Genomic DNA, 15,295 nt, shown 5'->3' on the forward strand with positions numbered 1-15,295 from the left:
CACACGAAGGAAGGATTTCTATCCCCATTGTACAGACTTGGAACTCAGGCACAGAAAGGCTACGTGACTCGCCCACAATCACCCAGGGAGTCTGGCAGAGCCAGGAACCGAACCTGGGTTCTCCTGAGTCCCAGTCCTTACAGCCCAGCCTAGGGGAGGGAGCTGATTTTGCACACTAGTTCTAGGGTTGGTCTGTTACTAAAAGCCAGATTGAATCATTTCTGTATTTGGTTTTTGAACCTTTCAAAATCTCGACCATCATCAGGGAAAAAATGTGTCAAATACAGGCTAACCAGTTCCAGAAGGGAAAATGAACCACAAACAAGTGAAAACCAGGCTGAAGCGCATGGAACAATGGGAATGGTGTATAACAAAGAGAATTACAGTCACACCCTCTCCATGTCTGATCTAGTTTAATAAACCAGACTGACCCACTATTCTGAGGGGAAGTAAATTATCATTAGCGAGAGTTGCCTTCAGTTTGTCTCCTCTTTGACCAGGCTGCCAGATCTGTGTATTTAAGTCCCAAGCGTTTTCTCTACTTTCACTGTACTGTGGGTATCAACCTTGTTATGAGGTCTGAACAGCAAAAGGCTCTTCTAGAGCTCTTCAGAAGAGCGAGTGCTGCGGGACAGAGCCATGACATCAACAGTTAAAACCTACGAGGCTTTAAAAGGGGATTTGTAGGAAAAAATGGTTCCTAACTGAAGTGAAATGGCTCTGTCCAGGTATCCCTGATCGCTGGTGTCGCCAGCATTCCCTGGGGGTCTAGAGTCTGCAGTTCTGCTGCTACTCTAGTGCTAGGGTTCTTTGGATCACAGAGACCCCAGACACAATCAGGCCTGGCTGTGCCAGGTGCTGCACACACCTAGAGACGCACCCCGCAGGAGCCAGGCCCCGCCCTGCAGAACAGCAGACAAAGGCCAGGCAGGGACTTGCCCAAGATCACCCAGCAGGTCAGTGGCAGAACCAGGAATAGAAGCCAGGGCTCCTGACTCCAGGCCAGGGCCATGTCCCCTGGGAAGGGTTCAATGACCCAGCCCTGCAGCATGTCCCTGCAGTTCTGGCTGTATCCCCCAGCCCTCCTCCCTTCTCACCTTCTCTGGGTGAAGGGCCAGGTTGAGGAGGCCTTTGAGTGCCAACCAGCACACCACAGTGTTGGAGTCTCTCAGCTGCCTGCTCATTTGGTCCAGGATGGCATCTTCCAGCTCGTTGCTGAGGTCAGGATACTGGAGGAGCTAACACCCGAACAGCAAAACAAGATAGAGAACAGGGCTGGCCCCTTGCAACTCATCTCCACCATGTGGCCCTTAGCTTCACTGGCCATGGGCCCAGCATGGACTACACTGTACACCGGGCACTGTGATTGGTCACCGGGTGGGCCCCACTGAAATGCTGCTAGTGCATCAGCCCCTGGAGGCTCCAGCTGAGATCAACGCCTGCCCTGATTCTTCACTAAGGCTCAGCTGCACACAGAGCAGGGGGTGGGGGGATTCCAGTGAATTGGTCGTGGATGGTTAGGATGGTTGCCTGGTTTGTGCACGGCACATGGAAGTCAGAAGGGACTCGAGGGCTGTGGAGCTGAGCCTGGGGGATCCAGAGACATCCGGCTCTGGGCCTTGCTTCAGCCCTGTGACACCAGCTGGGGCAGGTAACACCACAATGTCCAGCTAGAGTGACTCCACCGCTAGGGCTCTAGGGGATTTCCCTGCCCCTGCTCACCCACCCACACCCAGGGCCTTGAGGGCCACCCCTCTCCTGGCCATACGTCAGCCCCGTGTCTCAGTCACTGCTGGGCCAGGGCTGTTCTCACAACCCTCACTCACCGGTGAGGCTTACCTGAATGAAGAAGGCCATGGCAGGGATGTGCCACTTTTCGTCTCTGGTGTTGAGGATGGCCATCAGCTGATGCAAGACCCAGTACCGCTCCTGGAAACGGTCCCAAACCATGGCCCTGGCATTACACTCTGCCAACTCCTCCCAGAGCCTGCACCCCCACCCCTTTCCCACACCCCACTCAGGCCCCCAAACTCCCTCTCAGAGCCTGCACCCCCTCTGTCCACATACCTCCTGCCCCCAAACTCCCTCCCAGAGCCTTCACCTCCTTCCTCTACATCCCCTCCTGTCTCCAAACTCCCTCCCAGAGCCTGCACCCAGCACCCAAATTCCATCCCAGAGCCTGCACCCCAGGCCCCTTCTCCCATCCAAACTCCCTCTCAGAGCTTTAGGCAGGTGGGGGGCGGAGTTTGAAGGTGCAGGCTCTGCTGAGCACCACCAAAATTTCTACAAACTTGCCACCCCTGGTCATAAGTCAGCCCCATTTCCCAGTCACCGCTGGGCTGGGGCTGTTCTCACGACCCTCACCCGCTGGTGAGGCTCACCTGCATGAAGAATGCCATGGCCAGGATGTGCCGCTTATTGTCCCTGCAGTTGAGGATGGTTATGAGCTTGTGGAAAATCCAGTTACACTCCTGGAAACGGATTGAAACCATGGCCCTGGCATAGGAAACACAAACATCACATCATTGAAGTGGGAAAGGACTGGTCCTCCATTTACAAATCTAACCAGACCAGTGCCACAGGACGGGGGATCCCAGGCGACTAGTCATGCGCAGCTGGCACGGGCTAGTTCCTGCTGGCTTAAAATGCCCAGCGGCCTACATGCTAGAGACCCAAACCCTTAATCACTCGACAGGGAGCCCTTCCACGAGGCCAGCTCGGAGCACGCAGCGCTGGGGCTGCAAGAGATCTGCAGACAAAGAAGGGCTTCGTTGGGGTCTTTGGCCTTCCTCATGTGCCCAGATATTGGGTGATGAGAGACAGAAGGTGGGTGAGGGAATATCTTAGATTGGTCCAAGACAAGTGCTCAAGCTTTCTGTGTTAGCTTCTCTCTCTCACCCACAGACGCTGAGCCAGCCAAAGACATTCCTTCCCCCACCTTGTCTCTCTCATGTCCTGGGCCTGACAGGGCTATACCAACGCTGTGGAAAGACATGACGGAGGCTGTCTTTGCCCAGCCATGCCTGCCAGAGCCACGCAGGAAGCGGTTTATGCCAGGCAACACAGGGTGGAGAAGTAGCTGACTGACCCCTCGGTCAACAGCACACAGACTGCGGCCTATTCCATGCAGGCGATTGAGAGCCACATCTCACCCAGCAGGGAAGGCAATGTGCCCGTGTCCCAGGCCCAGGGAGGAGAGCTGCTGCTGTGGTCAGTTCTGGGCAGCCAGCACTCACCAGGCAAGCAAACAGATGCCTTTGTGGTGTGTGTAGGAGTTCATGAGCATGCCCCAGCCGCCCTGCTTCAGGATGAAGGTGACCTGATCCCCGTAGCCAGCACATTGAAGCAAGGATTTCATGGCCCTCACCGTGCACCTGCGTGCAGAGCAAGCCTCTTGTTACTGAGCAAGCCCAGGCCAGGCCCTGCTGCGTGCCTGCGGGCGATGGTGCAGAACCCAGGCCGGGTGTCGGGCTGGCGGTACCTGACAGAGCTGAGGAGTGTGGGCAGGTCCTCCTGGTTATGCACCCTCTGGTGCAAAGCAATGTTCTGCATGGACAGCTCCACTGTGTAGGTGATGTGGAACAGCAGAGCAATGTAGAGCTGAGGGAGGAGCTCCTTCATCTTCTGCCTGCAGGCCTGCTCCTGGAGGATCTCATACAGGGCTCTTGTGGCCTGAAGTAAGAACAGGAGACAGACATCACTGCAAGGCTTTCATTCTTCCTACGCTCCCCCAGGGAACCTAGAGAAGTGGGGTTGGCTAGGGGCTAAGGCCTCGGATGCTGGGTTCAATTCCTAGCCTGTGTGACCTTGGCTAAAACCACAGAAGGGACTTTGGCTCAGCGTTGCCATGTCTAGCTTCATGTGCCCTGCTGCACAGTGGACTCACAGTCCTGAGTGAAGTGCCCAGGCTCCAGACATGCTATCATAAGCATCTTTCCCAAATCTGGACCTTAGCGTCCAGAAATCTGGGTGCCTAGCATGAACCCTTCCAAGCTTAATTACCAGCTTGGATCTTATCTCGCTGCCACCAGACAGGAATTACAGCGCCTGCCTCGCTCTGGTCCCCCAAACTTTCCCTGGAGGGACCCCAAGACCCAGAAGCTCTGAGTCTTACCGGCAAGGGAATACCCCACTTCCCTTCCCCCTCTCTCTCCACCCAGATTTCCTCTTCTGGCTAACCTGAGAGTACTGATGCTCTTTTTCACATACCAAACAAGCATGTCTCCTCTATTCCACAAAGAGACAAACCCCAATACAAGGAGACAGAAATGATTTGTATCTCTTCCCCCTCCCACATTCCCTGGTCTGCAGAGCGTTACCTCCGTAGATCTAACACAAAGAGATTCCCCTCCCCTTCGTTTCCTTAGCCTACCAGAGAGAAAAAACTCAAACAAGTCTTAAAAAGAAAACTTTATATAAAAGAAAGGAAAGAAAAAAGGAATCAAACATATTCTCTGTCAAGATGACAATACCAGGCTATTTGCTATAAGAAAAAATCTGAATACCAACTTGACTCAAAAGATATCCAACTTTGGACATTTCCAGCAAGCTGCACACATGAAATACAACAAAACAACATAAAAGCCTATATTTGTTTTTCTACCTAGTAACTTACAACTTTGGAAACAGAAAGATTAGGAAGATAGAAAGAACCTTCTCATGAGCTGGAGCGCACAAAAAACTCGACCCTAAATTCACTCCCATGACTTTGAAAAATCACGTTTCTGATTGGTCTCTGGTCAGAGGTGTTGGTGCCTCTTGTTATCCCTTTACAAGTAAAAGAAACATTAAGCCCTTGCTATCTACTTTATGACACACGCTCCGAGGGAGAGTCACGTTGGCCAATTGTTAAAAGGGGTAAACGGGGATGGTCGGGTAATTTCAGCCTGTCAGCCTGAATCATCCCAGGCAAGATAATGGAGCGCTCGGTTATAAGATTCAATTAATAAAGAATAAAGAAATAATTTAATAATGCCAATCAACATGGTATTGGTAAGCTAAAGAATGGCATTGAACTAATGTATGTAGACTCGGTAGCGCTTGAATGTGGCACCACACTCCACTTGATAGAAAACCTAGAAGGATACAAACTAACTTAGGCACAACAGCAAGGGTGGCTCCTATCACCAGCAAAGCAGCACCTGCTTGGGGCACCATTTCAGGGGCGAGCACAAGGACTGAGAACCACAGGGGCTTTGCGAGCTGTAATTCTTGGTTAGCTCCCTGCCTATAGGCCGCCCTGAGCGGGAAGGAATACATTTCCCAGCATCCATTTGGCGACTACAACTGGAAAGAAAGCTGGGGAATTCATAGCAGCAGGGTGCTGTGAGTGGTAGGGAGACCAATAACATTCAAAAAACAGGACACCCAGGAGGGAGCCCCACCTTGCCACCGCCCTCCTCTGACTGCCCCCACAGAACCCAACCCCCTCCTGTCCCCTGATCACCCCCTCCCAGGCCCCCCAACCCCTAAAGTGCGCCGGTCCTGTCCCCTGATTGTCCCCTCTCGGACCTACCCCTAACTGCCCCCCAGACCCCACCCCATATCTCAAGCTTCCTTCTTCTTGTCCCCTAACCTCCCCTCCTGAGACCCCAACTTCTCCCCCAGGGACCCCCCCCCTACCCGTCCCCTGACAAACCCCTGGGGACTCCCATGCCTATCCAACTGCTGCCTGTCCCCTGACTGCCCCCCAGAACTCCCTACTCCTTCTCCACCCCCAGCCCCTTACCTCAGCCACTCGACCAGGTGTCTTGGTCTCCGCCAGCTCCAGACACTCTGCTGCAAACAATGTGAGGCCATCGCCCGCCCCCCACGACAAGCACCTGCCTTCCAGATTTGAACACCTCAAATTCAGGAGTGCTCAAGCTCAGTTTGGGTAGCTGTTACTTCATTTCTCTTAAATCAACATATACTGATCCACTGTAACTTGCTGTAGAAAGTAGAAGATAAAATTGAGCAGAAAATGCTTCCCAGTATGTTATTAAGACTGGATTGCTGTTTTTCAACAGCCATTGCTTGTGTTTGTTTGTTTAAAGGAAGACATGATATTGCTTGGCAAATTCCCATAGAAAGAAAGGTGGAACAAAAGAATAATAAAGTCTCTCACTTTCCTCATTTATGAGGACGTCTTATAATATGCTCCAGATATCCTCAATCAACAAGCTGAATATGTTCCACTTTACTGCAGTTCTGTAACCATATGGGACCAATCCTGTCTGTGTTTAGTGCACATCCAAAATTCCTGCTGAATGACCTGCCCTGGAGCGATACTAGTGACCCAAGGCTGCGGTGGAGGAGGGTGCAGGTGGGTGGGGGGTCAAGAGACCAGGGCTGAGTTGAGCAGGAGGTTGGGGGGAGGTACTGGTGGGGGAGAAAGGGGAGCCAGCACTGGGGTGGCAGGGGGTGTGTGTGGCGGGAGAGCCCAGGGCTGGTGCAGCAGCAGGGTATGGAGGTGGGGAGCCCAGGGTTGGGATGGTGGTCAGAAAAATATTTTTTTGCTTGGGTAGCAAAAATGTAGAGCCAGCCTGCACACATGAATGGCTGTCGGTCTTGAAATGTAATTGGACTGGTGTTTCCAGTGTGTCCACGGGATCGGCTCTTGGCCCTATATGATTAACATTTTCATCAATCATCAAATCATCACTGATAAGTTTGCAGATGATACAAGAATTGGGTGAGTGGTAAATAATGAAGAGGATAAGTCACTGATACAGAGCGATCTGAATGGCTTTGTAACTGGGGCGGCAATAACAGTTTGTGTTTTATATGGCTCATTGTAAATGAATACATCCAGGAAGAGGACGGGGCACTCTATCAGGAAAGCAGAGACCCTGAAAAGGACTTTGGAGTCCTGTGTGGTTCATCAGCTGAACAGGAGCTTCCGTGTGACGCTGTGGCCAAAAAAGCTCATGTGATCCTGAGATAAATAAAAGAAAACTCGAGTGGGAGTATTTGGCACTATGTGACAAACTTCTGGGATCCTGGGTCCGTTCCAGTGCCCACACGCAAGAAGATATGTGATAAACTGCAAGAGGGTTCAGAGAAGAGTCATGAGAATGATTAAAGGATTAGAAACCATGTCTTATAGTGATAGGGAGACCAGACAGCAAGTGTGAAAAATCAGGATGGGGCTGGGAGTAATAGGAGCCTATATAAGAAAAAGACCCTAAAATCATGACTGTCCCTATAACATCGGGACATCTGGTCACCCTATACAGTGAGAGACTCAAGAAGCTCAATCTGTTTAGCTTCACAAAGAGAGGGTTGAGGGGTGACTTGATTACCATCTATATGTATCTCCCTGGGGAACAAATATTTAGTAATGGGCTTTTCAGTCTAGCAGAGAAAGGTCTAACATGATCCAGTGGCTGGAAGTTGAAGATAGACATTCAGACTGGAAATAAGGCATATACATCACAGTGAGAGTAATTCATCATTGGAACAATTTACCCAGGGTGGTGATAGATTATCCATCACTGACCATTTTTGAATTACGATGGAATGTTTTTCTTCAAAGACCTGCTCTAGGAATGATCTGGGGGCAGTTCTCTGGCCTGTGTCATGCAGGGGATCTGACTAGATGATCACAGAGGTCCCTTCTGGCCTTGAAATCTATGAAGCTAAGAGTGAGGAGCTGCCTAAACCAGCCAACAGGAAATGCTGAGGAGAGGGGTGTGGCCTAAGCCCCACCCCTAAAGGGAATCGGTATCTCTCTCTACTTGGGAACATTTAAATATTCATTGGAGCAGAGTTTATACCCCGGGTCTCCTAGTTGGGTGCCCTAACCACTGGGCTAGAGAGAGTGGTGAGCCCAAATTCTGAAGGTACTGGAATGCCACTAAAATATTGATTTTCTTAAACATGAATTATACAAATTCACATTTTATTTATCTACTGAATTTCTGGTACAGTAATCCTTGGTTAAACCAGGCATGTCTGGAGACAGGCTGGCTGTCCAAAATAACAAGGTAGTGGATTGTTTTTTTAAATTGTACACACACACACACACACACACACACCTATAGTAGCTATTTCATTTATTTTAACTGTTGAAATCATTGTGCTGAAATGCCATTGATGTGTGCACAGCACAATATGTAAAATATAGACAGGAGTGTACAGTACAGTGGTAAAAACCCAATGAATGCGTAGCATGTTTTCTTTTTACTTTAGCCTATAGGCTAATGAAAATACAGTAATGTCTCTAGTGCAGCAGCATGATTTATTTTGTATCAGGCTGAAGTAAATGTTTATTTTAAATTGAAACTAGCCCGTAGGCTACACAAGTAACATAAAATACATCAAGGCACAACAGGGGCTGTAGCAGCAAAGACCTGCTGTAATGCATTTGTCTAATTTCTACAGGTATTTCCACAAAACATCTTTCTACATCTCGTATTTTATGTGTCTGTGAATCAGAGAGAGAACAAGGATGTCTGAACCAAGCTCTGCCACAGCTGATGAGGACGCCACATGGCAAATGAAGGGCCATGTAGCTTGCTAAACATGAGCGATGACATATGCGGAATAAGCTCCTTGCTACATTTGCCATTCACAATCATAGTCATGTGGCTAAATCCATGCTCACACTCAGCCGTGCTGCATGAAATCACACACATGGAGCTGAGCAGAGGTTTCAGCTCAGCTGGCACTTCTGACCAGGATAGTCAAGAAAGTCATGCTAGGCATTGACAATTCCTGTCACTGGTAGACCAAATTAGTTACACAGCTGCCCTACCTGCTTTTCACTTTATCTAAGAATAATGGGTCACTACAAAAAGTAATTTTCCCTCTGCTGATACTCACACCTTCTTGTCAACTGTTGGAAATGGGCCACCTAGATTGCATTGGCCTCAATAGCGCTATAAAAAGTAATTTTTCCCTCCCTTGGTATTCACCCCCCCTTGTCAACTGTTCAGAATAGGCCACTTCCACCTTAATTGAATTGGCTTGTTAGTACTGACCCCCCACTTGGTAAGGCAACTCTCATCTTTTCATGTGCTATAGATACATATTGTGCTTACTGTATTTTTCACTCCATGCATCTGATAAAGTGGGTTTTAGCCCTCAAAAGCTTATGCTCATATCCATTTGTTTGTCTTTAAAGGTACAACAAGGACCTCTCATTGTTTTTGCTGATACAGACTAACACAGCTACCACCCTGAAAAAACTTATCTATTGTCCAGCTCTCTTTGTCAGCAATCAAGAATTGCTTCAGCCAATCGGCATATTGTCTCTCTTCCTTAGTAGCAACACCATCACCGTGGTTTCTGTACTTTGATGAGGTGCTGCAGAATAATGAGACATTCATATTATTGATCAAACTTGTCAGAAATTATAGATCATTACTTTTCACAGGCTTCATGTTTTCAGCCAGTGTGCTGATCGTGAGCTTGTTTTTTAGCTGCGCAGTTGACTTGGAATGACTTTGTGCCAGGGTTTTCTTTCACGGTTTCCAGCATGTGGATGGTACCGTGTGTCAGTTTATCTGCAGATGCCAACAAAGTATCTCAATGCTGAAGCAATTCAGAGAGACTTGACAGCTCAAAACAACGTGTCATACGTTATGCCAAGATCCATCAAGAATTTAGGGGACTGACTTCTTTTCAGCAGCCCAACAAACATAGACCTTTCTTTGTTGTCTCTTTGTGTGTCGTGAGATGCAGCCTGAAGGTGAAGTCCAATGACTGGGATTATGCCAGGCAGCAAATAGAACGCAATAGGAACTTGACATCCCCAATCTTTCTCAGCTGCTCATCCACATTGTTCTTTCTTAGTTTCAGGTGACCGGCTGTAAAGCGTATACAGTTTGTCAAAGATTTCCAAGTGATTTACAGCTCTTACTTCATGTAACGTGTTAGCAGCTGCCAAATCCAACCTGTGATTCAAACACTACCGTGCTAGAATAATTGGGGACTTCTTCACAGGTCACTATGCCAGAGTTCTTCCGAAAGATAACACTAGCACCATCACTCGCAAATACCACAAGAGTAATTGTAATCAGATTTGATTTATGGAGGCATTTCAGCACACAATCTACAGTGCCTGAAGCCGTCTGATGTGGACGAGCAATCAGATCAAGAAATGTGAAGAGAGGATCATCATCCTTCAAAGTGTCACATTTTAAATAGATTCTAACTGTTGATTCATTGCTCAGAGTAGTTGATTCATCAATAGACATGGCTAACTTTCCATCACTCTCCGGCATCTGAGCGCACATTTGTCATTTGCATTGCTTTTAGTGCATTGCAGACGAGATAGGGTCTAGCATGTCTGTAGCACTGAATTGTGAACACAGACTGATACCAATATCTACACCATATAGTATCTGGAATTCAGTTAAATCGGGACAATCAGAGTAGGGTCTGCCATGTTTAGCAATGTAAGATGCCATTCACTTTCCTGCACAGTTGTGTCAAGTTCTGATTTTGTCAAGTTAACCACTTCAACTTCAAAAGTTATGGTTTCTGCTTCTTTTGAAAGCTGTAAAGCTACCTCAGATGCAGTTGAATCTTTGTGTTCCTTTATCTTCATTGTCAGAGATGTTAATTTAGACTTTCAACTAGAACCATAAGGCGAAACAGAAAACTACCATCATCCTACAGCTATGGTGAGACCTTGATGAAACTTTGCTACAGATAAGGCATCCAAGCTTACCATCATGGTAGGACAACCAAGGGTAATCTCTCTTCTTCAGCATCCACTAACCAGACTTCGTGCCAGCTGGTCTTTGGCTGTTGAAGGTAATCTTCATGGTTAGTTCTCACTGCAATAGCCACCTCAGTGAACGCCATTCCAGAAAGAGCTCTGTTTTTGTGTTTGTGTGTGCAGTCGATGCATGGCTGCTGCTGTCTTCATCAGCATCTTTAGCCTTCTCAAAGAAGAAGTTATGAACAGAAGTATTTCCTAATGCTCTTTTCACTGCATTAGAGGATTGCTGGCTGTAACAGACAGTTGTGCCACAGATGCGAATCATGTGATTTAGCTTGCCTACTATGTGCGTTCTGGCTCGACTACAATACTGTTGTCTGGTGTTGTTTCACATCTTTATTAATGACCTGGATGTGATAGAGAGAGCAGGCTGGTCAAGTTTGCAGATGACACAAAACTGGGAGGAGTCACCAATACTTTGGAGGAAAGAGCTAAAATTCAGAGAGATCATGGTAAATTGGAGGACTGGGCTATAGACGACAAAATGAAATTCACCAAAGACAAATGTGAGGTGCTACATTTAGAGAAGAAAAAGCAAATGCACAGATACAGAATGGAGGATAACTGGCTTGGCAGCAGCATTGCTGAGAAGGATCTGGGAGCTGTGGTGGATCACAACCTCAGCATAAGTCAGCAATGTGATGCTGGTGCAAAAAAAGCAATGCAATTTTAAATTGCATTAAGAGAGGTATAGCATGCAAGTCATGGGAAGCAATAGGACTGCTCTACTCAGTGCTAGTTAGGCCTCAGCTGGAGTATGGTGTCCAGTTTTGACCATCCGTGTCTAGAAAGGATGTGGAGAAATTAGAAAGGATCTAGAGGTGAGTGACAAAGATGATCAGAGGAATGGAACACAGCCATACAAGCAAAGGCTGAAGGAACTGGCTATGTTTTGTTAGGAAAAGAGGAGATTAAGGGGGGGACTTGATAATGGTCTTCAAATACTTGGAAGGCTACCATAAAAAAAGATGGAGAAAAGTTGTTCTCTCTTGCCACATTGGGCAGGACAAGAGGTGATGGGGTCAAACTACAGCACAGCAGATGTAGATTAAGCCTCAGGAAAAACTTCCTAACTGTAAGAAGAGTAGGACAATGGGACAGACCCCTAGGGAGCTTGTGGAAACTCCTTCGCTGGAGGTTTTCAGAAGAAGGCTGGAGCCCTCTCTCTGGGGTGGGTTAGACACAACAAGTCTTGCATCTTGCCAGGGGGCTAGATGAGCTGACCTTGCAATCCCTTCTCACCCTGTGGTTCTATGAGTGCTGCTGAATAGCACCAGGAGAGCGTTTTGGCATGTTCCGGCTTGACTTTAGCACAGGCTAGGGTCACACTCTCTCTCTTTGGCCCAATGACTATACCCCATGGGATACTGAGAGACCCCCTCAGGCTGTGATGGGGACACACAGCGCTCCTTCCCTTGCTGCAGGGGCTGGTACTTATGGCCAAGGGGGCGATGCCAGCCTCTTTCTGAGAGACGTGATACTGGCGCAGCGGCTGCTTCTGCAGCCTGTTGACCAGCTCTCGTAGGACTTTTCCTGCAGTCTTGGGGTGGGATGTCAGCATCCTCCACATCTCTGCAGCAATGCTGCAAAGGGAAAGAGCCAATGGCACCTGGTCAGAGTCCTGCCAGCCTTCTGTACCCCCCGGCACCGGCACATCTGCTGGATTTCCCACCACCAGCCGGCCCTTTGTTGCCCTCCTGCTGCAGCAAGGGCCCCCATTGGCTGGTGCAGGCTGCATGGGAGCCGGGTCTTAGTGTCAGCCCCAGGGGAGGCCAAGGGATGCCATATAGGGTTTTGCAAGCTGGCCTGTCTCCAGGCCAGCTAGCCTGCAAAACCCTCCAGGAGAAGCAGCAGCTCTGCAGGGAGCAGGAGATCTCTGGAAGGTTCTGCACTCCCCTGTCCCTGGCAGTAGGACCAGTACAGGGGACCCAGAGTGCAAGTGGTGGCAGCCCCAGCCCCATACCTCTCACATGACAGTGAGCAGCCCAGCAGGATTCTGACCACCAACTCGTTGTACTGGTAGCCCAGCAGAAGGGCCATGAGAAGCTCCTGCCGGGCCTGCAGCTCGCTGTTGGAGTCCAGGTTGTGGTACATGTTCGTCACAGCCTCCGATACCTAGAAGGGAAATGGGGAGATGGGGGCCTTGGCTTCCTTGCACTGCTATTGATCTGGGGTGCCAGGAACTTGCCGCGTGTGAGAGCCATCTGCCCTCTCAGATCCTCTTTGCCAGCCCCAGTCCTAGAGCACAGGACCAGTTCCCAGCCTATTAATTCATAGACCAAAAGGCCGCAAGCGACTATGGTGATAACCTAGACTGACACACACACACACCCACCCCACCCCGCATAGCACAGGCCAGAGACCTGCCCCCCAGTAACACCTAGCACCCAGAGATAGACTTTCCCACGGATGGGCTTCCCCAGCAGGATGTTCTCAATTCAGCTTTTACCCTCTTCAAGCCTGGGCCGGGAACCTCCAGGATCACATGCAGCATGTGCCTGGCCGCCACTGAGTTGTGGAGGCTGGTGTGTCTCATGCCATCAGTAGCAGTCAGGAGGAAGTCCATGCACTCGGATGGGTGAAAGTACTTCCCAAACACCTGAAACAAACCTGCCAGTGCAACCGCTTTTGCTACCCAGCGTGGTTCCTGTCAGTGGCCAAGCAGTCACGACTGGCCCGGCCAGGAGTGCAGGCAAACCCTGCTCTGCCGGGACAGGGCTGGGTTACTGCACCTGGGCAGCACAGTACCTGGTGTGGCAAAGTATATTCCTCTCCTCAACAGTCTCAGCCCCTTTTTGCCTTGGAGACACCAGCTTGGGCAAGGCAAATTCTTCCAGTAGCACAGGGTCCGGCTATTCCTTTCCCCAGTCAGTCCCTTGTGCTTGTTTTCCTTCCTTTCTGGGGAGGGAGTGCAGCCTTCCTTCCTGGAAGGGTTCAGTGTCTTGCTGCACCCAGCCTACTGGCAGCTTCTGTGCTTCTCTCACTCCCTTTCTTCTACGCAGGGGAGAGTTTAAAAAGGTCTCAAGCAATTGTAGTCAGCTGAACTTAATTAGTTCCCTAGTAACCCCTTTTCCAGCTGAACCTTATCTCTCCTCAGTGGATTGGGAGAGTCCTTTTAACCTCATGGAACTAATTACTACCCCCCCTTGTAGCTATTTGTGTTGGGTTTACCACATATCCCCCCTGCCCAGCTCAACACTACGGGGTTGGGCTACTTGGGTCGGAAAGCAGTGCACTCTTGACAGGCCATCCACATTGCCCTGTTGGGTTCCAGACCTATGTTGTACTGTGAAGTGGAAGGGTTAAAGTGACAGGAGCCATCTTGTTACTCTCGTGATTTTGTCCTTGTTTTGGTGCATCCACTACAGAGGGGCATGGTCCGTGACAAGGGTAAACCTCCATCCAAGCTGATAGTAGCGGAGGCTTTCTACGGCCCATTTTACCGCTAGGCATTCCTTTTCCACTACGGTGTATTTCCGTTCCCTTTGCAGGAGCTTCCTACTAGTGTTCATCGTCTCTGACCATTTGTGAAAGTACCGCCCCCAACCCTACTTCAGAGGCGTCGGTTTGTAGGATAAACTCCTTCCTCCAGTCTGGGGCTACTAGTATGGTGTCTGTGCAGAGGACCATCCTCAGATCTGCGAAAGCGCCTTCGGTTGTGTCAGACCATTTTACTATGTCTGGGCCCCGAGCTTTCGTTAGGTCCGTTAATGGGCATGCCCTGGTGGCAAAGTGGGGAATGAACTGCCTAAAGTACCCCACACTAGTCCCAGGAATGCTCTGACCTGTTTTTTCCTGAGTGGTCGGGGCCACTTCCGTATAGCTTCTAACTTGTTGAGTTGGGGCTTCACCTCGCTATTCCCCGCAATATACCCGAGATACTTGGCCTCAGCTAACCCAGCTGAACATTTGGAGGGATTCACAGTTAGCCCCACCTTCCTCAGGGTGTCCAGGACCTCTTCCACCTTCTCCAAGTGCGTCTCCCAGTCGGGGCTATATATGATGACATCGTCGAGATAGGCTGCGTACTTGCCATGAGGTCTCAATAGTTTGTCCGTGAGCTGTTGGAATGTAGCAGGAGCCCCATGCAACCCAAAGGGGAGGATGGTGTACTGATGCAGACCTTCTGGAGTTGCAAAGGTTGTCTTCTCTTTGTTGGCCTTCGCCAGGGAGATCTGCCAATAGCCCTTGGTCAGGTCAAGGAAAGACATAAACCGTGCTTTTCCCATTCTGTCAATTAGCTCATGTATCCTGAGTATAGGGTATGCATCAAATTGGGACACCTCATTCAGCTTGCGGAAGTCATTGCAGAACCTCATACTGCCGTCAGGTTTAGGCACTAAAACCACGGGACTTGACCATTGGCTATGAGATTCTTCGATGACTCCTAAGGTCAGCATTTACCTGACCTCTGTCCTAATCTCTTCTCTTTCGGCCTCTGGGATCTGGTATGGCTTGACATTCACCTTCACTCCAGGCTCTGTGAGGATGTGATGGTGCACCTCAGTAGTCCTACCTGGCTTTTCCAAGAACACATCCTGACTGCATTTGATCAGGCTGATCACTTCCAATCGTTGTTCCGGA

General features: G+C 49.4%; 1 protein-coding gene across 1 annotated transcript in view; it reads right to left on the minus strand.

Moving 5' to 3' along the window:
• LOC142046681 (maestro heat-like repeat-containing protein family member 7) overlaps window positions 1-15,030 on the minus strand; it is a 35,202-nt gene extending 20,172 nt beyond the window's left edge. Inside the window, exons 1-8 of the mRNA XM_075064651.1 lie at window positions 14,497-15,030; window positions 13,161-13,310; window positions 12,675-12,826; window positions 12,153-12,294; window positions 3,482-3,672; window positions 3,237-3,374; window positions 2,382-2,496; window positions 1,098-1,238 (exon numbers count right to left, since the gene is read on the minus strand). Of these exons, the coding sequence (XP_074920752.1) occupies window positions 1,098-1,238; window positions 2,382-2,496; window positions 3,237-3,374; window positions 3,482-3,672; window positions 12,153-12,294; window positions 12,675-12,826; window positions 13,161-13,310; window positions 14,497-15,030 (1,563 nt within the window). The remainder of the gene's footprint in view (window positions 1-1,097; window positions 1,239-2,381; window positions 2,497-3,236; window positions 3,375-3,481; window positions 3,673-12,152; window positions 12,295-12,674; window positions 12,827-13,160; window positions 13,311-14,496) is intronic.
• Window positions 15,031-15,295: the final 265 nt, after the last annotated feature.

This window comes from Chelonoidis abingdonii, chromosome 4 (assembly GCF_003597395.2).
Source record: "Chelonoidis abingdonii isolate Lonesome George chromosome 4, CheloAbing_2.0, whole genome shotgun sequence".
NCBI lineage: Eukaryota > Metazoa > Chordata > Testudines > Testudinidae > Chelonoidis > Chelonoidis abingdonii.